At 42.4% G+C, this 27,329-nt stretch overlaps 1 protein-coding gene across 1 annotated transcript in view; it reads right to left on the reverse strand.

Annotated features, from left to right (window-relative positions):
- ARHGAP31 (Rho GTPase activating protein 31) overlaps nucleotides 1-27,329 on the reverse strand; it is a 103,463-nt gene that overhangs the window by 37,101 nt on the left and 39,033 nt on the right. Inside the window, exons 2-3 of the mRNA XM_035000108.1 lie at nucleotides 4,238-4,340; nucleotides 1,706-1,850 (exon numbers count right to left, since the gene is read on the reverse strand). Coding sequence (XP_034855999.1) covers nucleotides 1,706-1,850; nucleotides 4,238-4,340 — 248 coding nt within the window. The remainder of the gene's footprint in view (nucleotides 1-1,705; nucleotides 1,851-4,237; nucleotides 4,341-27,329) is intronic.

Below are 27,329 nucleotides of genomic sequence, written 5' to 3' on the forward strand. Positions count from 1 at the left end.
CACATGTTAACAGTAGCTGTCCTTGGTTTTTAAGAGAGGAGACAAAGGGTTCTTTACTACTTCCTTCCATTTTCCAAACTGTTACCAAATATGATTACTTTTAAAATGAGGAAATAATCACAGATTATAATCTGGCCGACTCACGTGAGACCCACAACTTTTCCTCCTGGTTCCCTGGAAAGACTCCTCTATGGTTTCAATGGCTAGAGGCTGCCATTATATTTGACTTAGCCACTCAGAGTGGAGGCTCATTTGCCTTCAGCCTTAGGGTCCACAAACCCCTGACACTTCACATCAGCTTGCATATGTGGCTTCTCCAGTAGTCAACCTCTAGGCCCAAGTTCTTTGTGTTTTGGCCTAATTTTTTTTTTCATTAAAAAATTAACATACTTTTAGTAGATGAGATTTTGAAAGTAACAGTCTGAAGAAGCAGGGAAAACTATAATCTCATCATTGAAATAAATGGCTATTAATCCTTTGAACATCTTTCTTTTTAATCATATTTTAATGTAAAATTATGCATCTTTTCTTTTCTGGTTATCATTATGAGTGTTTCCCTCTATTATTGAAAACTCTTAAATATATTTTAATGGTCCAAACCCAACTTTTAAAATGCATCCACTTATTCCTATATCGTTTGGAAGTGAACAAACTTTTATATGCTCAGAATAAGTTTATTACAGGAGCCATGAGAAAGATTGCTTCCCATGTTAGAGCCTAGACCTGGTCCTTATCAATAATTGCAATTCCTCCATAATCTTAATTGCAAGCACCCCCCTGACCATCCGACTCTAACAGTCTATTGACCTCATTGGATGAATAATCCATTGATAATACTTTTTCACTGTCACTCAGTGCCTATGGCCTCACTTCCCCTGTTATCCAGACAAAATTCCATGGTCAACTATTTCAATCACTCTCCTGCATACACCCTCATCTTCCTCACCCCCCTTCATTAGATGAACCTCAATCTTGGTTAAACCCATCTCTCCACCTACTCTGCACCTCCACCCCAGCAGCCAAACGTTCAAGCCTGATTTTTAATGCTATCTCTACAGACATCCTGTAAGCATTTATTCTTTCTACTTTTCCTACAGGTGCCCCTATTTGGTGACCACACAGGTGCTAGTAAGGGATTCTACCCATCCACCCTCCACCAACCCAACTCATGGGCCCAGCCTGCTCTTCCTCTTGGCTGCATTTCCCAGATTCTTTTCTCTTTCCAGCTTCCTGATCTCTCCCTTGACTTGGGTTTGTTCTCTCTCCCTTCTCTACCTGCCTACCTCATTCCCCAACCCCCAAAAGAACTACAAAAGGAGAAGCCTGATGAAAATGAACTAGCTGTAGGTGTACATCTGGAGTCTTAGGTTCCGGTCCTGCTGTGTGACCTTGGGCCAGTCATTTCACATCTCTGGCGCTTAGCTTCCCCCTATACAATGAGGCACATTTGGTTAAGTAAACACGGAGATAATTCTAATCCAGCTCTTGAAACAAATAAACATGATTCTGAAAATCTAAGAAAGGAAAAATTTAGCCAATGGACCCACTACCTTACTTTCCTCACTATAGTATCCTACTTCCATTACCTGGCTAAGATAATGTCAACCATCTGGTGAATTTTATTATTGTTATTTTAGTGTTGAAACTCTCCTTGGCCCATCTAGGAGTCCCACCCAATAACCATAATGGAAATCCAAACACTCACCGTGAATTTCTCATAGAGCTCATAAGTCAGGAGGGGGTTGGGCAGCTCCCTAAAGTAGAGCTTGCAGAGTGAGCCCACACAGTGGATGTCCTGGAGGTACACTTCCCTTGTCAGATCTGGACATTGATCTGAGCCAAACTCTTGCCTGAAACAACACAGACAGAGACATAACAATCCCGAGAGCATGTGTTCCATGTCAGCAGCTGCTTGGCTGCTTAAGGGTAAAAAGACCCTAAACTGCTGATCTGACTCTGTTTTTGACCTCCATCAAGATGACCTTCTCTTCCCGGCACAAGGAAGCTCCGGGAAGTCTTCCACTTCAGGTCTGGATCTTCTCTGTGAAAGCTGCTGTCACTGGAAAAACATGCCCATTTACAAATGGATTTCTCAGGGCATTATGTCCCAGTCTCAGTTATGAACAGTGGGGAAATATGAATTTTTGTTGCCAAAAAAAGCCTGTTGAGATTTCAGTTCTTCCAAAAGATTGTTCTAAATGAACTTCGCTTTCTTGGAGGAGAGACCAAAACCAGGGTGAGTCAGATTGTTATCATTCATCTCCATATACTCATGTCAACAAACTTGTTTATCTGGAGACTCGAACCCTTCCAAGCTGCCTGATAGTGACTCTCACAGGCTAGATGAGATTATAAATATCTTCTTATGAACAATGTACAGTGAGGTGTTTGGGAACAACATCAGATTCCAGGCCTTGTTTCTAACTGAAAAATATTTCTTGACCAAGGTGATGTGAATACACTGCTTCATATAATATATACTTACAAGTTAAAAACCTGTTTAAAAAAGTGACAAATTGGAGCTTTCATATAGAGGAGAAGTTAAGTTTCTTGAGAGAATTCATCTGGTCAGCCGAATAGTGGCAAACGCAACGGGACTCACAGAGCCAGCATTTCAAAAACGGCCCCCTGCCCGGTTTCCTGTCACCTGGTTCTGGCCCTTTAACAAAGAGTGGGGAAATCCCTGATGCTGTCTGAACCTGAAAGGAGCTGGGTGGGGCCCTGAAAAGAAAACCTTGCAGCGCCTTATAAATTCACCAGTGTGTTTTTTGTTTCTTCGGCTTTTTGTTGTTTTTGTTTTTGTTTTTGTTTTTAAGAGAGCAGAAGAGCAGAACAAGAACAAATTTGGAGCTTATCCATTTATTTAGCCAAAATTTCCCTGCGGAGGCTTAGGTCTGTCCTTTAATGAAAAAGAATTTGGCTATCGCCCAAGTGTTCTCCCACCATACCAACTACTGTGTCGTCTATTTCAGAGCTAAGGGTAAAACATTAGAAAGTATTTGCTGTTGAAACTCTAAAAAACGTCACACAGGTAAATTAGTGAAATTATGTAAGTACATAGATCTGTTAAAATTGATGGTTGCAACAAAGCAATTAGTTTTTAACAGTCGCCACTTCTCCAGGAGTAAAAAGGATGTCTTATTCCTTTCGTGGAATGTCATTACAATTGCGATGGGGGGAGGAGGGGCCGAAAACCCAATCAGAGGAAGAAGACAGAAGATGAATTAACTGTACAATCTATTCAATTTAATGGTAACATGAATGTTTTTATTGTTTTAAAAGTCTACACTTATAATTAAACATAGAAATATATAAAAATAACACCTGATAAAACACTCTGTAAATATAATATATATCTACTCCCTTTATTTTATATATATAATACATATAAAACACACACATACATATCTGTGTTTTGCGTGAAGGTTATTGTACTCTTTTTTTTTTATTGTTTAAAGATTTAATTATTTATTTGACAGAGAAAGACACAGCGAGAGAGGGGACACAAGCAGGGGGAGTGGGAGAGGGAGAAGCAGGCTTCCCACTGAGCAGGGAGCCGGATGCAGGGCTCGATCCCAGGACCCTGGGATCATGACCTGAGCCGAAGGCAGACGCTTAGCGACTGAGCCACCCAGGCGCCCCAAGGTTATTGTACTCTTAATTCAATGTGATAGAAATTTCTTCCCCCAAATTCTAGGATATATTTTAGAATTGTTTAGGATAAATCTATAGAATTGGAAATAGTTCATCTACCCATAATTTTTTAAAATATCAACCTCATTGAGAGAAATGCACTATCGTGTAGATTTTTTATTTCCTGACCAAGTGAACTGTCAAATGTTGAGTCTGTGTCAACAGAAAAACTCGCGTCATCTCCAAGTTCTGAACAGGGACCTAACTGAGCTCTGGGTAGGCAAGTGAATACTAAATCACATTGTTCTAACTTGTGATCTAAATCATTTGAGTTCAACTGAATCCACCTAAGAAGGATAAACCTGGTGCAAGACAAAGAAACAGATTAAAAACCCTCAGGAGCTTTTGTTGGAAAGAATTACATCAGACTAGAGGATTTCCTGATTAGATTAAGAACACTTTGGCATCTGAAAACATCACACTGATCTGCTCTGCCAGCCCTCCCTCAACCCCTTCAGGTTTTTAATAGTCCCAGCACTGGCGGAGTTATGCACAGAGGAAGGACCGCGGGAGAATTCTTTTGGGGGCTATTCTTTCAGCTTACCTTAGCTTTTGTATATTTGAGGTGACTCCTGAAAGCCGATAAATTCCATCCACAATGCCATGAGTCTCTATAAATTCTGCACAGCTCTTCAATACATATGGAACTATGTAAAGAAAAACAATAAAGTATTAGATATAAGTCTAACTGTCCTTTAAAGATATCCTTTTAAAAATACAGGTAACTTCAAAGAGAAGCAAGTATGGAATGCATATGAGTTACAAGTGGAAACAATTACTTTTAAATGGTAGATGATACTCTTTTGTATTTAAAAAAAATCATGAGGTTTTGTTAAAGTTTAGAAAAGTCATGTGTTTTAAAAGTTGGTTGGGTTTTTTCAAAGAATTTGAAAAATATGCAAACACTTAGATTTTGAAACCAGCAGTGACCTTGGAAATCCCACAACTCGATCTCCACATTTCACTGGTTCTCCAAGTGTGGTCTCCTGACTGGCAGCATCAGCATCTCCTGGGAACCTGTTGGGCGTGCAAATTCCCAGGCCCTACTCCAGACCCACTGAATCAGAAATTCTGGAGGTGGGGCCCAGCAATCTGTGTTTTAAAAGCTTTCCAGGTGACTGTTGCATGATACAATTGTCTCTATTCTACACATGAAGAAACCAAGGGTGCAGATAAGCTTACTTACCTCACTCAAGATTACCTGTTGCTTATAAAAAGTAATTAATACATGGGAAAATGCTTATGATAGAAGTCAGTAAAGAAAAACAAGGCACAAATTCAAATATACATTGTGAATTTAGCTATGTTAAAAAAGATGCAAAGGAAAAGAGACTGAAGATGTCTACTAGAATGTCAAAAGTGATTACAGGCTAAAGTGGTTTTTTTTAAGGGTGAGAACCAGGGGTGCCTGGATGGCTCCGTCAGTTAAGCATCTGCCTTCGGCTCAGGTCATGATCCCAGGGTTCTGGGATCGAGCCCCACATCTAGCTCCCTGCTCAGCGGAGAGCCTGCTTCTCCCTCTCCCTCTGCCTGCCGCTCTGCCTACTTGTGCTCTCTCTCTATCTCTCTGTCAAATAAATAAAATCTTTAAAAAAAAAAAAAAAGGTGAGAACCACTCTCCACCAACACCACTGAATGGGTCAAACCAGCCATTGATTGAATGGACCACCTAAAAGGGACCAACATAGCCCTTTGAATTCCTGCCACTCCAGAAGTTCAATGCCCAGGTAGAAAAGTCTGGATATGCTGACCTCTCAACACTGACCCTGATTGGCCCAGCCAATTCAGTGCCATAGAATGGCAGCTGCAGGCCTTTTGGATGGCATGGAGAGAGCAGCGAGTTACTTGCCACTTTGGTCCCTGGACAGATCCACCTGAGGTCCCTCCATAGAGAGTGCTGTGGATGGTGGTTTTTTATGGAGCTACCAAAGCCTTGGGCACCGAAGTCTTCAGTTGTGGAGGCGGTGGGGTGTAGGAACTCCATGAGCTAGAGCTGGGTTGGCACTGTGCTCCCTCCCCCTAAAATACACCCAATCCATGAATGCCTTCGGCTTAGAGTTAATGCCAACCCATTAATGCTTAATGTACATGATGGTGCCTGCACACAATTCCAAGTTGGGCTGGGCTTTTATGTAAGTAGACACCAGGTATTTAGACACAACACTCTCCCTGGAGTCCCTATTACAACATTTTCTAAACAATTCTCCGACCTTTTTTTTAAACTACTAACTGTAACTTTGGATGCTCAGTAAAACTTGTCTACTTCAAGTATTCCACCCATCTTTCAAAGGCTGTGCACCCCCAGGACCATTCCCCTCCAGGACACATCCATGTTTGGCCCTGGGCTCTCATGACCGGAACTGGGGAAGAACTTCTTCGTTATCCCAGGTGGGTAGCAGGCAAGGAATGGACTTGGGTTTGGAAATATTGAGAGCAGAGACCTGCATGGTAGTACTGCTCACTATGAATGAATACAGGGCGGGACCAGAGTGCGGTGGAGGAGGGGTTGTGAGGATGGGAAGGGGTCCAGGGCCTCTGCCTGGCTTCCACCAGAAAAGCTCTACTTTGATCTGTTGTATGAGATAGTGTTCCTCGTGAGATTTTTGTCTCTCACCCCATGCCTCTAAATAATAAATAAATAAATAAATAAATAAATAAATAAATAAATAAATAAATAGGCAAAGAGAGTTCCAATGCTTAAAAAAATTGTTTTGGGTTTTTTCGTTTTGTTTTTGTTTTTGTTTTTGTTTTTAACCCCTATCATGCACAATAACGGTCAACTCTTTCCCTACCACACCAAGCTGTTGTTTTTGTAATCTGCCACATTTGGTTTATGGTTGAGAATACATGTTTGGATATCAAACTGCCTCTGTAAACTTGAGCCAAATACATATGTCATAATCTGTCTCTCAGAGTCTACATCTGCAAAATGAGGATAATGGATCCTGACATATAATAAGCATTCTACAATGACAGTTATTATTCCTATTTGAAGCCTGTTTGTGATTTAAATTCATAATTTGTGAGAAGTAATCTTGGTGAAAATATTTTGCCTCCTCTCATCCAGTGGGTGATTAGGGTAGAGTGGATCAACCTCTTACCAGCTGACACTCATCTCTACTATTTGGAATGGCGTTGGTGTCCTTCTTTGGTTAAATATTTCTATTTGAAGATAATTTTGCTTGTCTGAAGTCTCTTTTCTATGCATTTAGGTGTGTCTTCATAACACAAAGGCAGCAGGATCCCACAGTACAGACTTTGAATTAGAGTCCCACGGCTATGGTTGGCCTTGGTGTGTTCTGCAGTGTGTCCCCGTACCGAGGTATATGGTTGCTGGGCCGTGCAGGGCACAAGTGGACTTAAGAGCTCTGAGCATTCCCAAGAAGGACTCAAGACAAAAGCCCTGGCCTTGAAGGGCCTTTACAAAACACTCTACAGAAGGGGTGGTGCAGGGTCACCAACCCGTCCTATCCCATTCTCAGGTAGGGCCCTCCCAGGACCATAGCTCTTAGCTGTAGCACCTCGGGTCTGTTTGTTTTAAAGGTGGAGAAAACACATTCCCGGATGGAGCCTCTGCCCTAAAGTTACTCTGGCTTTGATACAGGGGCCCTAGAACCTTTCGTCCACAGCTCTGTTTAAACAAGAGGCAATGTTAAAACAACTCAGGGGAGGAGGCCATGGTCCCAGTCTCTGAGGAGTGTTAGCTTCCCTGGCTTCTTCTCTCAGGCTGAGTTGGACATGCAAGGATTCTCCATCAACCCAGCAAATGGGAAAGGATCCACTTCATCTCTGTAATCATCTAGCTCTAGAGCCAGAGCAGTGGTTCTCAGACTTGGGCCCCCCTGGCCAGGTGCACCAGCAGCAGCTGCATCCAGAAGATTCTGATACGTGCTAAGGTTGAAGAAACACTAGTCTAGACATGAGCTTCACATACTTTTTAATGTGACACGAATCCCCGGGATCTTGTTACTTGTGGGTTCCAATGGGGGAAGAGTGTCAAGAATTTGCATTTTTAAGAAACTCCCGGATGATGGGAACACTGCCCACCTTGCTGCCCACACTTAGGGTAGCCAGGGTCTACGAGTAACACTGGTGCGTGGCGCTGCAGGGGCCACCAAGAGTTTAGTCTCAGTCCCAGATTTCTTTAGACAGTTGTCCCTGGAGTCCAACCAAGTTGGGGACACCCTAGGATTCTGGACACGGTAGAAGTTGGACACCAAATAGCTGAATGGTGATAGATGGAAAGAAAGCTTTCACTGTCACTTTGGGCATGGGAAGGAGTGATGCCAGAGGTCAGAGTCCCAGAGCTAGTTCTGTAGGATTTATCATGGACCCAAAGAACTTGAAGTCCCCTCCCACAGAGGTCCACACAGTTGCTGATTGTGATATAATGTTATAACTTCTTTGAACTGTTTCGCTGAAGGTTCTCAAAGACCCTTGTTTGTTTTGTTTTTCCTGGATCAGCAGTCTTAGATGTTAAATTTTAATCTGAGCACAAAATAAATCTTGAAGTAGTTTCTGATGGAAAAGAAAACTCTGCCTTTGATTTATGCCTTACAGTTGACACAACATTTTAAAGTCCTTTGTCTCATTTGATCCAACCTGGTACAACTAAAAGACATTTTGTACTTATACATAATGTGGGGCACTTCTTTCCTCAATTCCTAACCTCTTCAAGGGCTTAGTACAGAAAAGACCAGCAGTTAAATCATTTCTCTGAGTCCCCCCGGAAGTAATTTCTGCTAAGCTGCCCCGGTTCCCCTTGTGGCCCAGGACCTGATCAGATCTGGAGACAGAGATTGGAACAAGCACAGTTTTGCTTGGTTACTGATGTGCTCATGGCAGCCATATGATGTCATAGTGCAAAGTGCTTTTGGGTTTTAGGAAAACATGGTCCTCTTTCCTCCCTGTTCTGGATTTTTGTTAAGGTCTTCTACTAATCAGATTTCATCCCCTCTCTGGGTCCTGCGTTCCTAATCTTTAAAGTGAAGTCTAATGGTGTATACACACAGTGGAATCCTGCTCAGCCATAAAAAAAAGAATGATATAGCATATGCATGACAGAAGCCAGACTATAAAAGAGTACATACTGTACACTTCCATTTACATTAGCAAATGCACACTAATTTATAGTCGGAGAAAGCAGGGGAGAGGCAGGAGGTAGGAATTGGGAAGGGGTCAGGGAAACTTTCAGGAATGAAGGATATTTTCATCATCTTGACTGAGGTGCTAGAAAGGACCAAGGGCCACGGGTGGGTGAAGAATTGATACTTGCAGGAGGAAGGTAAAAGGGTAAGGGAGACAAGCCCCTGCACAGGGAAGAAATTCTCTGAGACTCTGCTGCTGTGCATTGGGCAGAGAGTGAGGTCTTTAAGCAGCATTGCTGTGCTGTGAATGAGGCGGTCCTATGGCATTTTTTCATGAGATGGAGTAAAGAATTCAATTACTTTTCCATTATTCTTGGCTATCAGCAGAGAACCCCCCTCCACCCCCCGGGGACTCTAAGAGCTGTCCCAGTGGCTCCTGGAAATTTCTCGCTCTGCTAACTCCTGCTCTTTCTTTGTGTCCCACCCTTTCTGTCCTGCAGCTCAGGCTTTTTGTCCCATGCTCCCCTCTAGCCTCTGGGAGTCTCAGCTTGCCTAAAAGTCGCCGTTCCCCGCCGCCCCATTTCCATTCTGATTCTTCTTCCTCCTCTTGTAACTTCTTTCTACTCTCTTCCTCCTGGCCTAGTGTGGAGTTAAAGAAATGTTTGAAAATGTGCGATATTGATTTTATTTATTCTTATCTTTTAAAAAAGGTTTTATTATTTATTTATTTGAGAAAGAGAGAGAAAGAGAGCTCAGGGTGGGGGGTAGGGACAGAGGGACAGAATCTCATCAGACTCTGCCCTGACCACAGAACCAACCGGGGCTTGATCTCACGACCCTGAGATCATGACCTGAGCCAAAACCTAGAGTCAGATGTTCAACCTACTGAGCCACCCAGGCACACCTGTGTGGTATTAATTTTAAGAAGTATAATGTTCTCTGTTCTTTAAAAAAGGAAATTAACTGCTTTCTAATTTTCTAAGGAAAAAAATTTAAATATATTCAGGCTTTGGCATGTTTTCCTCAGAAGAAAGTTCTGTTTGTTTTTTTTAATTTTTATGTTTAAAATATTCTGATATAATTCAAATGCTGTAAAACTCACCCTTTCAAAGCATATAGTTAAGTGGTTTTGAGTATATTACAGAGTTAAGCAACCATCACATTTCAGAACATTCTCATTACCTCAATTCCAGGATATTTCCATATAGGCAAGCTTATTTCATTGCAGCAATTTTTGTGATAGCACAAGATTGTCCATCAATAGGAGACTGCTTATATAAATATAGGACATCCATGCCATGAAATACTATATAGTTATTAAAAAGAATGAGAAAACTTTCATGTACAGATATAGAGTGGTCTCCAAGGTATATTGTCAAGCATAAAGAACAAGATGCAGACAAGCATGACAGTATGCTAGCGTCTGTTTTTTAAAAAGAGAGAATAGAAGAATAGATATGCAATTCATTTGTATATGCATTCAATATTTATGGAAGGACACATAATAAAGTCATTAAATTTAGCTGCCTACAGGAGAAGGACCTAAGGGGTGGGCTAGGGGTGTAAGAGGGAGACTTCTCACTAAATATTCTTTTATACTTTTGAATTTTGAACTATAAGGAAAAAAAATGTCATAAAAAATGAAATTTAACAACAAAAAAATGAAATTCAACAAATATTTACTGCAAACCTACTCTTATCCAACACTAAGTTGTGAGCTCCTTGGGGGCACTGAAGACAGTACTGTGTCTCATTCATCCAGAATGGCACTGAAAACACAAGCACTCAAATATTTTGCTGAACAGGCGATTGGTCATTTTTCTCCAGATGGGTTTTCCAAGCTCCATGGATACCTGGATCCCACACTTATCATGTGTCAAGCACCACATTAGATGTTTGTTGTTTTTTTTAAAAAAAAAAAAAAAACAGCATTCTCCATTCTATAATCATAGCCAATCCATGAAACAGGTGAAATTCTCCCTTTTGAAAATGTGAAAGTTGATTCTGATAGGTTAGGTAAGCTACCCAACATCACACAGCTAGTAAATGCCAGAGCTGGGCTCCAAAGCCCATGCTTTTTTCATAGTATTGCAGTTGGGGAGGAATAAGGAAAGCCTCCCCATCATGAGTTGGTGGCCAAGTATGGAGATCCATTTGAGAAGAGCTGATGGGTTCCTTGCCCTTAACAGCCCAAATGCCTGAAATTCTACTACTGCAGGCCTTAGGCATTCAGTACCTCATGGTTAATATCTATTTCAAAATTCTTCTTGAAAAAGTTACACAGGCAATATATGTTGATAAAAAAATGAAAAACACTTCCTGATTTTAAGCTATACTGTAAAGCAATAGTAACCAAAACAGTATGGTACTGGCATAAAAACAGATAGATCAATGGAACAGAATTGAGAGCCTAGAATAAGCCCAAGTACATATAGCCAACTAATATTTGACAGGGGAGCCAAGAATACTGAATAGAGAAAAGACAGTTTCTTCAATAAATGGTGCTGATAATATCAGATACTCACATGTAAAAGAGTGAAACCAGACCCCTATCTTACATTACTTACAAAAATTAACTTGAAATGAATTAAGTTTAAATGTAAGACCTGAAACTCTTAGAAGAAAACATAGGGAAAAAGTTCCTTGACATGGGCCTTGGCAATGAGTTTTTAGAGATGATACGTAAAGCACAAACAACATAAAAAATAAGCAAGTAGGACTACATAAAGCTAAAATCTTCTGCACAGCAAAAGAAATAATCAAGTGAAAAGACAACCAACAGAATGGGAAAAAATATTTGCAGTCTTATATCTGATTAGGGGTTAATATCCAAAGTATGCAAAGAACTCAATAACTCAAAAGCAAAAAATAAAACAAAACCAAAAATAAATAAACTAAAAACCAAAACACCAAAAAATTCAATTAAAAAATGGATAAAAGCCCTGAATAGACATTTCTCCAAGAAGATATATAAAAGGCCAACAGACAGATGAAAAGATATTTAACATCACTCGTCATTAAGGAAATGCAAATCAACACCACAATGAAGTATCACCTCATGCTTGTTAGAATGGCCAACATGAAAAAGATAAGAGATAACAAATGCTGGTGTGGATGCGGAGAAAAAAGAAACTTGTGCACTGCTAGTGGGATTGCAAATTGGTACAGCCACTATGGAAAACAATATGGGGGGTTTTAAAAAAATAGAACTACCCTATGATCCAGCAATTCCACTTTTGGGAATATTTCCAAAGGAAATGAAAATACTAACTTCAGAAAGATATCTGCACCTGCCTATTCATAGCAGCATTATTTACAATAGCCAAGACATGAAAACAACCCAAGTGTCCATCAATGGATTGTACACACACACACACACACAGAGGAATATTTTTCAGCCATAAGAAGGAAGGAAATCCTGTCATTTGCAACAACATAGGTAGACCTGGAAAGCATGACGCCAAGTGAAATTAGTCAACAGCAGAGGACAAATACTGTATGATCCCACTTACCTGTGGAATCTTAAAAACAAAACAAAACGAAACAAAACAAAACTCACAGAGAGATCAGAATTGAAGTTACCAGAGGCAGAAAGTAGGGGAAGAGGAAATTGGAGAAAGGTGGTCAAAAGACTTCCAGTTACAAGGTAAATAAGTACTAGGGATATAATGTTCAGCATGAAGACTCTAGTAAAGCTGTTATATGACATGAGGAAAGTTGGTAAGAGAGTAAATCCTAAGAGCTCTCATCACAGAGAAAATATTTTTTTTTCTTTTTTGCTTTCTCTTTTTATCCTAACTATAGGAGATGATGGATGCTAACTAAACGTATTGCTGTTATCATTTCACAATATATGTAAGTCACACCATTATTCTGTACACCTTAAACTCATACAGTAATGTCAATGGTATCTCCATAAAACTAGAAAAAATTTCTAATGAATAATAAAAAAAAAAACCCTGATGGTATAAATAAGCTGGAAAGCAAGAAACAAATCTAAAGACCATATAGTGATGGTCTCTCTTTTATACCACCCTTCCCCAAATCTTAAATGATAAAAAATAACACACACTGAAATGTTAATAGCAGTTACCTCTAGGTGGTAGAAACCAAAAAGCCTTTTGCTTTGTTATATTTAAAATTTTGCTTTTCTGAATTTTCTGTACTGAGGATGGGGTAGAAATAATTTTTTAAAAGAAAGACCTAGGTTTTCGCAAAACAAGTTTCATTAAAAAAGCCAGAGGGCCTGCTGAAGTTAGTGAGGCAATTTCTAAACGTTGAAATCCTCTCCGATGACCCCACTGAGATAATTATTCCTTGTTAAATACAAGTATTTGCCTGACCTGCTGGCCTGGTGTGGCCAAGGACTAGCTCTGTTCCAGAGCTGGGCTCGCGATGGCGGGCTGCATCCTGGAGGCCCCTCCTCTACGCGCTTTCTCTGTCTCAGATACCAAGTCAAGTCAGCTCTTTCTTGTAGAAGTGTCCAGATCCTCCCTCTGGTGCATACCCTAACTTGCCCCAGCTGCTATCAATGCACCCCGTCCTTCCCAGTCACAATGATTCTCTGTAAAATGTATAGAGAAGCCATCTAGCCCCAAGGACAAAAAGGTGAGTAAGACCTTTGTCCTCAGGAAGACAAGAAAGGAATGGGAATTCCTGGGCACCTACTTTGTGCTGATCCCTGAGCTCTACACTTTCATCCATTATTTGTACCCAATGCACGGCCACCTTATGAGGGAGGTATTCATCCCTACTTGATAAATGAGGAAGCTAAAGCTCAGCAGTGTTAAGTAACTTGGCCAGTATGAGAATATCAAGCAAACTATGTTAAGGGCTCTACAGCGGCACAAAAAATGTGATAGAAGTCCTCCTAAAGAGATTACACACAGCGGGGGAGGTCAGGCAGGGCTTTGGGGTGCTGTACAAAAGAGGAGATCGTGTGCATTTATAGGGTGCTGACGGTACAGGGGGACCACACTAGAGGCTGCTGGGACGGGACCCTCACCCCGAAGGGCTCACATGCGTGACATTGGTGGATAAAGAAGGACAAATCCAGGCTAGGCCATTAGAACTCTTGACGCTGGTTTGAGGGAGTGACGGGAGATGCTCTGATGTGAACTGGTACAACGTGAGGCAAAGTATATAACATATACTATGACACAAGCAGAACGCTTGGTTAAGTGCCTGGCATATAATAAGCACTTAATAAATGCCACCCACTTTCTGGTGCAGGGAATGGGATAAACAAGGTGGGAAAGCAAGAAACAATGTGGTGAATTCCAGGAATGCTGACCAGACCAGTCTGGTGGAGAAGCGTTCAGGTAAATTGGGGGAGTTTTTAATGACAGCCCAGGAAGATTGTGTTCTATCTTGATCTCCACTGCCAGACAAATCTTTCTAAAACACTAACTTGATGATAAAGCTCCCTTCCTCTGGAACATTCAGTGGCTCCCTGTTGCCTGCAGGATGATGTTTGGACATCATCAGCTCTAGGACCAGACTCTTAGCTGCCTCACCAGGAATTCTTCCTGTCAAGAAATAGTCCTTCGAGAAAACTGGGCAGGGAGAGGAGATACTATGAGGGGAAAGACTTACCCCAAACCTATTGCTCCAAAAAGAAAAAGATGAAGGTCAGTGGAGAGGACCTTTTATGCTTTGTTGAGGATGAAAGAGAAGGGGAGAAGGCTCACTCTTTTCTAGCTGATTCCTGAATTTTCTCTAGTGCCTTTCTGACTCAGAGGTAAAAGGCTGGTTCAGGGCAGAGAAATATCTGGGACCACACATTGTCAGCGAGTTAGTGGGCAAGTGGAAACAACCTCAGAAGAGCTGGTGGTGGAGTGGAGGAGGGAGGTGGCTCTGGCCCCTGAGGAAGGACAGTGCTGAGTAGAGACAAGGGGTGGGAGGGAGGAGGCTGCATTCGGGGGAAAACAAGCCTCCCAGAAGCCCCTCCATTGCCTGGAGCTTAGGTGGCCCGGTTCACCTTGTACTCAGGAACAGTACAGAAGGACCTTGTCCTGTTGCTGAAAATGGAGGCTTCTGGGTTGTGTGTCATTTGTAGACTTTTTAAATGCTCATCCTTCCTACTGTTTGACTTTGTTCCCAGGGTATTTGTGAGGCAGGCATCACTCACTCCATGGGAGGCTGACCTTTCAGTATACTCCCAGGCCCATCTTGTGAGCATCACTTTCCTTTTCATTGCCAAGAAATCATTTAAATCCTCAATTTAACTGTATGAAGGCCACAGTCAGTTTTGGTCACCTAATCAAGGTTTTAGTTCCTGGACCAGCAGCTCCTCTTCCTTGCCACCTGCTTCTAGGGATGCCATGGATAGAGGCTCTATCTTGGTGACAGATAAAGAATGTGATCACATAGGCCTCCAGGGAGAGTCCCAGGGGGAGAATGGATGGTTGCTGAGCAGGTTAACAAAAGATAAACAGGGAAAATAAACCTGTTTCTTGAATGGTATGCTTCACTAACACCAGTCATCTTAAGAACGAGGACAATGTGACTTTTTTTCTCAGCTGAGTGTATCTAGGCCACATTTTTTTTTTTTTTTGCATGCCTAGTGGGTGGTCATGGGATGCACTCATCAAATGCTGTGTGGAGTATCATGCTTAACGATCATTATTTTATTTAATTCTTACAACCCTGACTGGTAGGCATTCCTATTCCTATTTTATAGATGGGCAACTAAGATGCAGTGTAGTTGGATGACTTGTCCACGGTCGAACAGCTAGTGGCAAAACTAGGGTGCCATCACAAGCCTGTTCAAGTCCAAAGTTCATGCACTTTCCAGTACATTTTATAAACATGACCTCCAAGCTAGGGAAACTGAGGCACAGCCCAGGCACGGGGAAGACCAGAAAGCAGCAGGAAGCAGAGGTGATTTCCTGTCCAAGAGCAACCTGATGATGGACAAGGATGTAAAACAATGAATTAAGAAAGCTGAGTTTTCGCCTGGATCCCCAGGTACCAGATGTCAGACCTTTGAGGAGAGTGACTATTCGCCTTTTGAATTCTCCCACAGGTACTAGGGGCTGGGTTCTTATCAGTTAAAGCCACATGAATCAGCTGTATTTCTTCCAGGGGGGTAAAAAAATAGGCACTCCCAGCCTCAGACTTTCATCTGTACCAGGAGCAAGTTTTGGATCTAGATGACCACTAAAGTTCCTTCCAGGTCTAACATCCTGTGACGCGTGAACTTCCTGGATGAAGCTGGGCTCGAGATTGAGAAGGCAGACTTGACTTTTCCCGGCAGTGTTCAAGTCCTCACCCCTGCTGGTTTCTATCTAGGTCTTCCAGGGCAAATCGCTCTCTTCCGTTTTTGTTACTTTTGTTTTTGTTTCTTACTTGTATGAATGTCTGCCGAGCTTACCCTTCCCATATGAATGGAAATTTGTGTTAAATAAATATAAACTTCAATCTCAGAAGGTTTATGCGTACCTCCCTTGGTATAACTGAGCTCCTATTAGCTCAGTGCTATTTATATTATTATAGATGGGAGAGTCCTCTGGGGACTTAGCTTGAAACCGTGTGAGTCCATCTGAAGGCCCCACCCCCACCCCCACCTGAGGTGACCGTGCCCTGAGGGTGAGAAATACCTTCTCTTGCTTATTGTACCTTCTGGTTTCCCTAGAGGCTCAGCTTCCTAATAGTTTCCAGACCTATGGCACCATGGGTTCTCTTCATTTCTGTGTTTTTCTAAAACCAAATTTGCTGATGAAAGATGAGGAGCATTTAGAAAAAACAACTTTATCGTTGGCCCTCTAGGTCCACGTGAAGAACAGCCAGGTAGTGCTTATCAGCTCCTCGCTGTACCCCCTGTCCCAGCATCCTTTCATTTCCTGCCCAATATTCCCGAGCCACAGGCAGCCATTGTTTCCAGAACAGCTCTGCTTGGAAGCCTGGGTTCCTCAGCCTCCCAGCGCTTCCTGTTGTTACAAGGCCTCTCTTTCCTGCTGAAAACAAGGGCACTTCCCTGCAGCATGTAACCCTTTTGGGGCAACTCATTTCTTACATGAGCTTGCTCGGTGCTTGCAAGTACTAGGTGCTCATTAAATTTATTTTCTTTAACTTTTAAAAAAGGATTATTATCATTTATAAATGCAAATATAAAAATATAGCTGAGCAAAAGAAAAAAAATCACCAAATCTCACCCATTCTGTTAGCACTTAAAATCTCTTAGGTGTTCATATGCTAAGACTCTGCATCAGGCATCTACATACACAGAATTTACCACAGGACCCAGGGCTTGAAGAGATGCTCGTTCCCAATGGTTGAGACAGGCAAGGAGGCCTGCCTGGAAACCAGTCTCTTGAGGTTCTCACATATTAGCATGCAAAAGCCCTTGGCAGCTTCAGGGAAGTATAAACTCTAGGTGATTCCCCTGCAAATTCTCAGGACTACTCTTAGAGAAATTCAGAGAGAGGTCCTCTTTAAGAATTTTGTTAAAAGACTTTGGGAGGAGCTCCTGGAGCAATTGAACCTGAAAGGATTGAGGAGGTGGCAGAGGGATGACATCGTTGGGGTTTTTAGGAATCAGAGTCTACCCAATCCATCTCACTGCCGGCTGCCAGGATGAGATTTCAAAAGCACAGATCTGACTGTGTTTCTCCCTTGCGAAGACCAAGGTCCATCGCAGGGCTAGCGGGGTCTTCGTGACAGTACTTTCTGCAGCCCCATGGAAGTTCTACAAAGACCACCGCTCCTGCCTTTGCATCCTCCTTCCTCCTACCGAAGTGCGCTATCCCACAACTTTCCTGTGATCTCAAACAGAATAAACCGCCCAACACAGGACACAAATCTCTGCTCTCTTGTCTAGAATTCTGGACATTATTTTATGATGCAAATCAAGATATCCTAATTGCTGGGAGTTTCCGTTTTGCGGTCCCAAGGAACACAGCTGAGGCATGTGATGTAGAGTATTTCGGAGACTAACACACTCCCCTTCCCCAACTTTTTCTGTGAATCAGACAGATTCCCAACAAAAGACGTGCTCCTGCAGAAAGACTTCATCTTTACCTTTGCAGGTAATGTATTATCCTTCACATAAAATCAGGCAAAAATTAGTAGCAATCTGGTTTCTAAAAACAGCAAGGGATGATGATATTCAAGCTTTTATCTTGAGGCTCTGCAGCTCAAAAATGACCTCCTATTCTCTGAATGTCTTCTACGAGGAACCAGCATTCATTCAGAGACTAGATATTACAATTACCAGAACGTGCTCACTTTTCTCTTCACTCAAAACCGTTATACCCCTGTCTTTACAAATGATTTCCACCAGGTATACCTAGGATTACGGCTCTGTAATGAAGATGGCACAGAGGACTACTGTCGGATTTCCGAACACCTTCTTAGAGGACGAGGCAGTCAGAATATATAAAGGATGCAGACAACTAGTGAAGAAAATGCTAGTGTACCACTTAGATACCCTCATGTCTAGAGTATGAGGAGCTAAATATCAAATGGATCTCTTTTGCTTTAAATTTCTAAATTTTGTTCTCACTTTTTCTGTAACAGCTTCAGGATTGGAATTTTCTGCGGTTTGCTGTTTGCAATAGAAAATGTGAGCGTCAGATCTGATCCAAGGGTAGCGCAGGGAAGGGCAGCTTTTAAATGCTAAGGCTCAGGTCCTGATCCCTTTCCTGGGTACTCAGAAAGGGCCAAGGAAGGGGTCGGGGATGCCTCCGGGGCATTCTGGGTGCCAGATGGCAGCAGCTAGGCCTGGGTATAACAGCCTAGAAGAGGCTTCAAAGGGAGACTAAGTCTCTACTCAAATTTGCATACAACGAGGCCACTGTAAAGCTTCCATCAAGGAAACAATGGTAAGAAATTGGTGTTTTACAAGATCCATCAGGATCAATTATAGTGAGGAGAATCAAGAGGTGGAGAGACCTTCTGGGAAAGATCCAGGCACTGAGGGACTCACATCCAGGTCGCTTCCTCTGGGAAGCCATCTCTGATCCCAAAAAGGTGGGAGGACTTGTTACACAGTTTTAGAGTAACTGATAGACACTTGATACTCAATCGAGTGGTTTTGTTTTTGTGCTGTTAAACAACTGCTTTTTATCTATTCTGTAAACTCCATGAGGAGCTATTCCATCCTACCCCACTTAGAAGACACTGCTCATGAGCTCAGCTGGTAGGCTCGTGATCCGCCCATTCCTGAGCGGCCCTGGAACAAGGCGTGCATGCAGGCATCAACTGGACCCTATGGGGCACATGGCAAGGTGCCATCGTCTTAGCGAAGACCAAAGTAGAGGCCAAGTGCACCTTTGTCTCCCGGGCTTCGTTCCTTCCCAGCTCCATATTTATTTTCTCCTTTCTGGCCACCCCATCCCCACCCCCAACCATTGCCTCCATACTCTATTTGTGCTCCTCACTGCTTGGGCAACCAGCATCCTGGGATTCTGGGATGTCAAAGCTGCGAGGGGCCTTAAGATCTTCTTGTTGAAGCTGCTTGATTCAGTGCCAGGTATGCAAGGCTCTAGGAAGTTTGGGGACCTACGCAAGGTCCCCCAGCTCTATGGTGGCAAAGATTAGAATTGGAGAGAGCCTGAGAAAAGGGGGCAGGAGTACTGAAAAGGGAGCAGGATTTCCTCTCTTTTAAATTTTGAGGCTTAGGGTTTAAATACCTGGTAGGCTTCTCTCTGGCCCGGATTAACACACACTTCAGTGCCAGAAGCAATTTATGATATTTAAGCTTAGGCACACCCTGAGCAGTCAAACCAAATTAAGTGTGTTTATTGAATCCCCACATGTAAAATCGTGTGCCAAACTTTTGGGATTGAAAGAAGTATCTTGTACTTATAAGACACTGCCCATGACCTCAGCTGACACTCTAGTTAGTTCAGTTACATGCAGTGAAATTGTGGGTAAAACAAAAATGTCAGGAAGAGCCCTTTCTCGTTCGTTCTACCGCTGTCAGGCAGGAGTCAGTTGGGTTTAATGGTATCTTTCTGGAAAGAGAGGAAAGGGAGTCAGCCACCAGAGGCTCTCTCCTCTTCTACAAATCTGCTCTCTCTTCTTAAAAAGTGAGTAGCTGATCCTCAGCAAGGAGGAGGGGTTTGTTTATTGTTCTAAAGACCTCCTGATTCCTGTTGAAAGAGGATGTAGGCTGGCAGTGAATTGTCCCAGGCTTAAGTTCCCTGAAGAGAGGTGGAAGTTGCAGGCTGTGAAGGCACTCTCCAAGCAGCCTGTCGCCGCAGTGTGGGCGTGGGAGGGGAGCCTCAGGCCCGGGGCTCTGCTGGGAACACACAGGAAAGCAGGCCTGAGCTGGTTGGGGAAATTCTGGGGGACTTAACTGAGAAGATCAGCTCTATGCGGAGGACAGAGCAGCCCTGGTGCCACAGGACCCAGGCGATGCGAGCAGTTCTCAATCCATGGGATCCGAGAGACTGGCGAGGGCAGGCTGGCCACGCCTGGGTGACCGCATAAACGGGGTGGGCAAAGGCTGACAGAGAGCCCTTCATGGCTTAGTCTCAAGCGCACACTTCTCCTTGATCATGTCCCAACATTTTGGTTTGGAATCGCTCGCTTAGCTCACTTAATGGCCATCTCTCACTTACCTTCCTTCAAACATCCGGGAAAGAGGGACAGATCAAGAAAGAGAAAGTAGTCCCTGCCCTAGTCCTCTCCATTATTCAATCTATGCTCATGTCCCACCCTCTCCATGAAGGCTTCCCAGATTCAGCTGTCAATCAAGTATTTTTTGGCACCCACTCTATACTTGGGTGGTGGGTGCTCGTGTAAGGACACAATGGAAAGCAAAACAAGAGGCCTCGTCTTCAGGGATTTGAGTGTAGTGGGAAGGAATTCATCAAAATTAACCTCCTCCTCTACCGTTCCTGGTGAAGGGGACAAGTTCTCAAGCCACTCTGCCTGGGTTCAAATCCTTCCACTGCACCTTTCTACCAGTGAGACCTGGGCATGTCTCCTTTAAGTTGATGCCATAATCCTGGTGTCCTTGGTTGGTTCCAGTTTATGCCTGTTGTTCTGTATAATTACAGAACAAATAGTAATCCCTTTCACTTAAAAGCATTTCCCAATCTGGGTGAAAAATTATACGGTTACTTCAGGGGGCAGAGGGAGAGGGAGAGAGAGATTCTTAAGCAGGATCCACTCAGTGCCTAGCCCCATGCAGGGCTCTATCTCACAACCCTGCAATCATGACCCGAGCTGAAATCAAGAGTCAGATGTTTAACCGACTAAGCCACCCAGGCGCCCCTGGTTACCTCACTTTTAATGTTCAGTTTCCTTACTTATAAACTGGAGTTAATAAAATCTACCTCAGAGGGTAGTTGTAAAATTTAAATAAAATAAATTGCAAAGTGTTTGGAACAATATCTCAGTAAGCTCCCAGTAAATATTAACACTTGCCATTGTTACTTTTATTGTGATTATGGTCCCTTTGGACGTTGGTCCTCTAGAGTGAGTGTGTCCTTATGTCAGGGACTGTTTTACTTCTCTCTGAATTCCTCGCACCCAGCACCGTGCCCTGCACAGAGATTCTGACCCAAAGTCTAGTCAAAGGCACCAGGCCACAGGCTTTAGCCGTAGCAGGGTGAACCTGCCGAATAGCAGATCGATGGTCTGTCCAGAGATGCTGCCTCCCATCTGGCCTCAGACAGAAACACAGGAAAATGGACGATGTCATCCTCATTCCCTTTCTGAGGAGGGCTGCCAGCGAAACTACAGAACACCCGGCTACATTTGAATTTCAGATAAACAACAAATAATTGTTAGTGTAACTATGTCTCCAATATTGCATGGGACAAACATTAAAACACGATTTACTGTTTACGTGCAATTCAAATTTAGTTGAGGGTCTTGTATTTTTATTGGCTAAATATGGTAACCTTATTCCCTGAGTCCATCTTCACTCTTGGCTGCTGCCTGCCCCGCTGCCTGCCCCTGTTCCCTTGAAGCCTCATAGCCACGAAGCCACTGCCACAAATCTCCCCTGACTCCTATCTGCCCTATTGGCCAAGCCTGGGCCTATACGTGAGACCCTGCTCACGACTGAGCTCACTCCGACATAAGGAGGAACTGAGAAAGGGGTGGGCAGCAGGCACGGGTGTGTCGGGGAGCCAGAATTCTCACTGGTCAGAGGACTCTGGAGGTCCACAAGTGTCTGTGGGTTCTCCTCCCTGTAGAGGTAAGGGAAAGCTATTTTTCCACCTGGTCTCTGGGAGAAAAGGGATGGCAAGGGTAAAGCCAGTCTTGATATCTAATTGGGATTTCTCTTCCCACAGGTTTGCCTTCTAAGCCTATCTCTGCATGTTCCCACCTCCTGGTGGCCCTTTTTCTTGGTGACCAAGTATATTTTTGATTGTATGAGTCTGTGGGTGGGTGGGGGTATCTTGGCAGCGTTCTTTCAGAAAAGGAGGGAGCAAGAAACCTGGGTATCTCTGAGTTTAGGAAGTATAAATGTTTGGAGTACCATTTCCCCTTGCTCCTCCTTTTCCTTAAGACCTTTACTGCATGCCAGGCACTAGGTTAAGTATCTCCTATGTATTACTTCATTCAATGCATATCTGCAAGGTAAGTATACGTATCCTCATTTCACAGATGAGAAATCAGGGGCTAAGGGTTGACTCCCGTGCTGAACCTCAGTCAGTTTGCAAGTGATGGAGCCAGTATATAACCTGAGTCTCTCTGACTCCAAATCCCATTCTTTAACCGGCCTCCCACTCTGCTCCTCTTGGAGAATTCACCCTGGTACCTTCTAGGTACTCAGTAACTATTTCCTGAATGAGTGCACAACTGAATATTTAAATAAATGTGTCTACACTTACCTCTATAGACAATGCTCAGCAGGAGAATGATTTGTCATGATGGATTTAATATATTTTTTATTTTGGAGATTCATCAAAGTATAATTTGTGATCAAGTCTTTCATGACAGCTAATACCATTGCAATCTTTGTTTTTAAATGAAAATACTGTGGTCCTGGGTTCCACAGACTTTGATGCTCCTAGTCATATTTTACATTTATTATAATGTTTGGGGGGAACACATTCCCTGTGTAATTCAGGATTCAGCTGGCTTTTTGGGAAATCATCCTTGTGGGATACTCAAATCACAGCCTCTGGCTGGTCCCTGCCTTTTAAAGAACTTCACTAAAACATGCTCTGACCTTCAATTTTATGTGAACCAGCAGTAACCAGTGGTCTCTGCATAGCTCTGAGTATTCCATTGAGAAATTTATTTTTTCTTTTGATCTTGATGTACATTTGGTATTAATTTTTTTCTTGGTGTGTTTCCATTTACACATGAATGACCTCAGTCTGTTTTTAGCAGAGCCCTGCTCGAGTTGGATGAAGATGCAGGGCTTATTAAGAGAAAAGTCCTCGAAGCTGCTGGCCTAGGATAGAATTGTTTTTTCTTTTTTTTTTTTTTTAAAGATTTTATTTATTTATTCATGAGAGACAGAGAGAGAGAGAGAGGCAGAGGGAGAAGCAGGCTCCCAAGGAGCAGAGAGCCCGAAGCGGGACTCGATCCCAGGACCCTGGGATCATGACCTGAGCCGAAGGCAGACGCTTAACCATCTGAGCCACCCAGGCGCCCTAGAATTGTTTTTTCAAAGCCCATACATTTATACCACACATTCTGTTACACACACACGTGCACACACACACACTGGGTCACAGGACATCAGGCTGTGAAACACAGAGGGATTTTACTTTGAGGAATGTGACCATGAATATGAAAAAGTAAAACAATCACTGTCTTAAGAAACAAGTGGTGGGGACCGGTGGGGTACAAGCTGTGATGTGCAGCTTGGAATGGTTTAGATCAACATTCCAGGAGTGCCCAGAACTCCTAAGTGTGTGTCAGAAAGTGGGAAGACATCTGGAAGAGCCCTGAGAGATAGCAGGAATGTCTTGTGCACAGATTTCTGCTGGTTATATAATATCAGCGATGGGCTTTTCAATCAAGATATGTGCTCGGACAAACATGAGAATACTTGAGAGAAGAACAAGGCGGAATAATAAATACGGAATTGTCTCAGATAGTTCTGGCCATATGGTCAACCAAATTAAACTGCTTCAGAAAGTCCCTTAAACTCTTCCTGGAGACTTGGATCTTGGCTGTGTGTAGAAACAATATCCACCCCCATGCTGAGAACGAGGCTGAGTACCTCAAATCCATTCATGGATTTCAGTCTGATCCTTACAACACCTTCCAAGGTAAGAATTATCATCCTCATTTCCAGAGGCAGCAACTGAGTCTCAAAGAAAGAGGTCCCTTGTCACATCACACAGCTGGTAAGTGGCCCAGGTGTTGTTCACCTCACGTAGCTGCTGCTGATATGGCCGATTGGTGCCAAGTTTCATAGACACTAGAGCTACTCCTCTCTCTACTTAGTCACTAAATCCTGCTGGAATTATATACAGCATTTGGGAGCGATACCTCTGGAGACCTTTGTGGATCCCAAAATTTGTGAATACCACTAGAGCACTTAATTTATATGATAAAATGAGAACAGAACAATTTACCTTAGGAGATGGCGACTGGGGTCAGCTAAGCTCTTTTGCTGGCTAAATTATTGATCTCTATATGCCAGACCCTCGACGTGCGCCATAAATGTGTGGCTCAGCAAAATCTGAAATGACTGCATGACGTGTATCTCACTCTGGTTTTAATTTGCATTTCTCCAGTGGCTAAATGATGATGAACATCTTTTCATGTGTTTATCCATCTGTATATCCTCTTCAATAAAATGCCTGCTCGTGTCTTTGGTCTATTTTCTAATTGGATTATCTGTTGTTGTTTTATTTACTGCGAAGATTTGAAAGTCGTTTGTCAAATGTGGTTTGCAAATTTTTTCTCCCCCTCTGTAGCTTATTTACCTTGTAACCAGGGTCTTTTGCAGAGCATAAGTTTTTAAGTTTGATGAGGTCCAGTTAATCAATTTTTCCTTTTATGGATCATGCTTTTGGTGTCAAGTCTAGGAACTCTTTCCTAGTCTAAGATCCCAAAGATTTTTTTTTTTTCCTAAAAGTTTTATAGCTTTGCCTTTTATATTTAAGTCCATGACCTATTTTGAGTTAACTTTTTAAAAAGATTTATTTATTTATTTGAGGGTGGGGTGGGGTAGAGGGAGAGAGAGTCTTAAGCAGACTCCACACTGAGCATGGAGCCTGATGTGGGGCTCGACCTCACGACCCTGAGATCATGACCTGAGCCGAAACCGAGAGTCGGACGCTTAACCAACCGTGCCACCCAGGTGCCCCTTGAGTTAACTTTTGTACAAAGTTTAGGTCCAGGTTCGTTTTTTGACCCGTGGATATCCAGTTGCTCCAGTACCATTTTTTTTTTTTTAAAGGCTATCCTTTCTACATTGCATTATTTTTGAAACTTCGGCAAAAATTAGTTGGGGTGTACTTGCATGGGGCTCTTACAAGGTTCTCCATTCTGTTCCATTGCTCTATGTGTCCACCCTCTGCCAATACCACACTGCCTTCATACTGTAGCTATGTATTAGGCTTTAATATTGGGTAGACTGATTCTTCTGATTTTCTTCTTTTTCAAGTTTGCTCTAGGTATTTTAAGGCCTATGCCTTTCCATATAAATTTTAGAATAAGCTTGCCTATGTCTACAAAAAACCTTGCAGGGATTTTAAGAAGAATTGCTTTAAGCCTTTAAGGCAATTTAGGGGGGAAATTCACATCTTTCCTATGTTGAGTTTACAAGATCTTCTTTATTTGTTCTTTCACCATTCCTGTAACTTCTACCCAAAGGAGAATGTCATTAGCTCATGTCCCAATTACTTGACCAACCTTGTAACTCGACTTTGAATTGTGGTCTTCTGTTGTTCCCATTCATCTTACATATTGCTGCCAAAATAATGAACTCAAACCCTCTTCCACAAAGTTTTTGTTTGGGAGTCTCAAACGGCTTTCTACTCCAGACCCAAACCCAGGTTTACCCTCTTCTTCAAACTCCCCAAATTTCCACTTTCCATTCATTTTTTATATACCCAGGTAATTCATGACTCTGTATCATTCTCTATTCCTATAACTTAGCTAGGAATTCCTTCCACACTACTGGGCTAATCTGTTTCCATCTTTCATGGAAAGCCAATTCAAGTTTACTCTATGCAAGAAACATACCCTAAATAATCGGGTCGTCTTGTACTTGTTCATACAAAGTGCCATGCCTAGTGTCAGATCAACAAAAATAATCTGACATCCAGAGCAGATCACTTTTTTTTTTAAGATTTTATTTATTTATTTGACAGAGAGATAGAGAGAGCACGAATAGACAGAGTGGCAGGCAGAGGCAGAGGGAGAAGCAGGCTCCCCGCTGAGCAGGGAGCCTGATTTGGGGCTCCATCCCAGGACCCTGGGACCACGACCCGAGCCGAAGGCAGACGCTTAACGACTGAGCCACCTAGGTGCCCCCAGAGCAGATCACTTTTAATACCACCTTCCTTTATATAATGAAATTATTTTTAGTAATTAGCATACAATAAATAGTAGTATAGTAATTGTTGTATTTTCTTATTTTGTTCTTCAGTTTTGAATCAATCACTTAAAAAGGGAAAATAAAATTGTATGTTAAAGATGATCAAATTCAGTCAAATATTTCAGGTATGAACTAAAATTTACACTTGTAAAACAAAAATATCATACCTTGCAGCTTATACTGTTTCACTATTTCGAGTTTTAACCACAAATAAAAAAACTCGAGTGGTCATATAATGACTTATGTTCTGTTTTTCCCTCTTTGTAAGCATTGTGCTATCATTAGTTATTTCACATCCATTGTTTAAATGCAAGAATATGTATAGCACCACGGGGGTTGGAGGCACAAACTGCACCTGAAATGAGCTCAAACTATTCAAGCCAGTATGAATGGTCATTAAACTGAATACCTACAGTTGAGTCCACATGGATTGGGGAAGGCTTAAGTGGGAGGTCTTCAAGTCAACATCCATGTAGAATACAATGTTTATGAAAGGATAAGTCATAAAAATGTACTAACACACTAAATATATTTGCATATACATTATTAAAACTCACGGTCCCTCAAAATGTTAAAATGAGTTACCATAAGATCCAGCAATCCCACTTCTAGTTATATATACCCAAAAGAAATAAAATCATACATCTCCACAAAAGCTTGCACATGAATGTTCATAGTAGCCTTATTCACAATAGCCAAAAAGAGGAAACAACCCAAATGTCCATTAGCTGTTGAGTAAATGAGCTCTCATGTATCCATACAATGGAATATTTTTCGGCAACGAAAAGGAAAGAAGTATGGATGCATGCTATAACATGGACGGACCTGGAAAACATTTTGTTAAGTGCAAGAAGCCAGACATAAGGAGCCGTGTATTGTGTAATTGCACTCATATTACATGTCCAGAATAGGCAAATCTGTCAAGATAGAAAGAAAATTAGTGGCTGCCTAGCATGGGAGGGGTAAGCAGAGAGGTCAGGGAATGCGGAGTGACTGCTAATGGGCACAGAGTTTCTTTTAAGGATGATGAAAATGTTCTAAAATTCGTTGTGGTGATGGCCGCCTAACTCGGAATA

This window comes from Mirounga leonina, unplaced genomic scaffold, assembly GCF_011800145.1.
Source record: "Mirounga leonina isolate KUSES-001 unplaced genomic scaffold, KU_Mleo_1.0 Mir_115, whole genome shotgun sequence".
NCBI lineage: Eukaryota > Metazoa > Chordata > Mammalia > Carnivora > Phocidae > Mirounga > Mirounga leonina.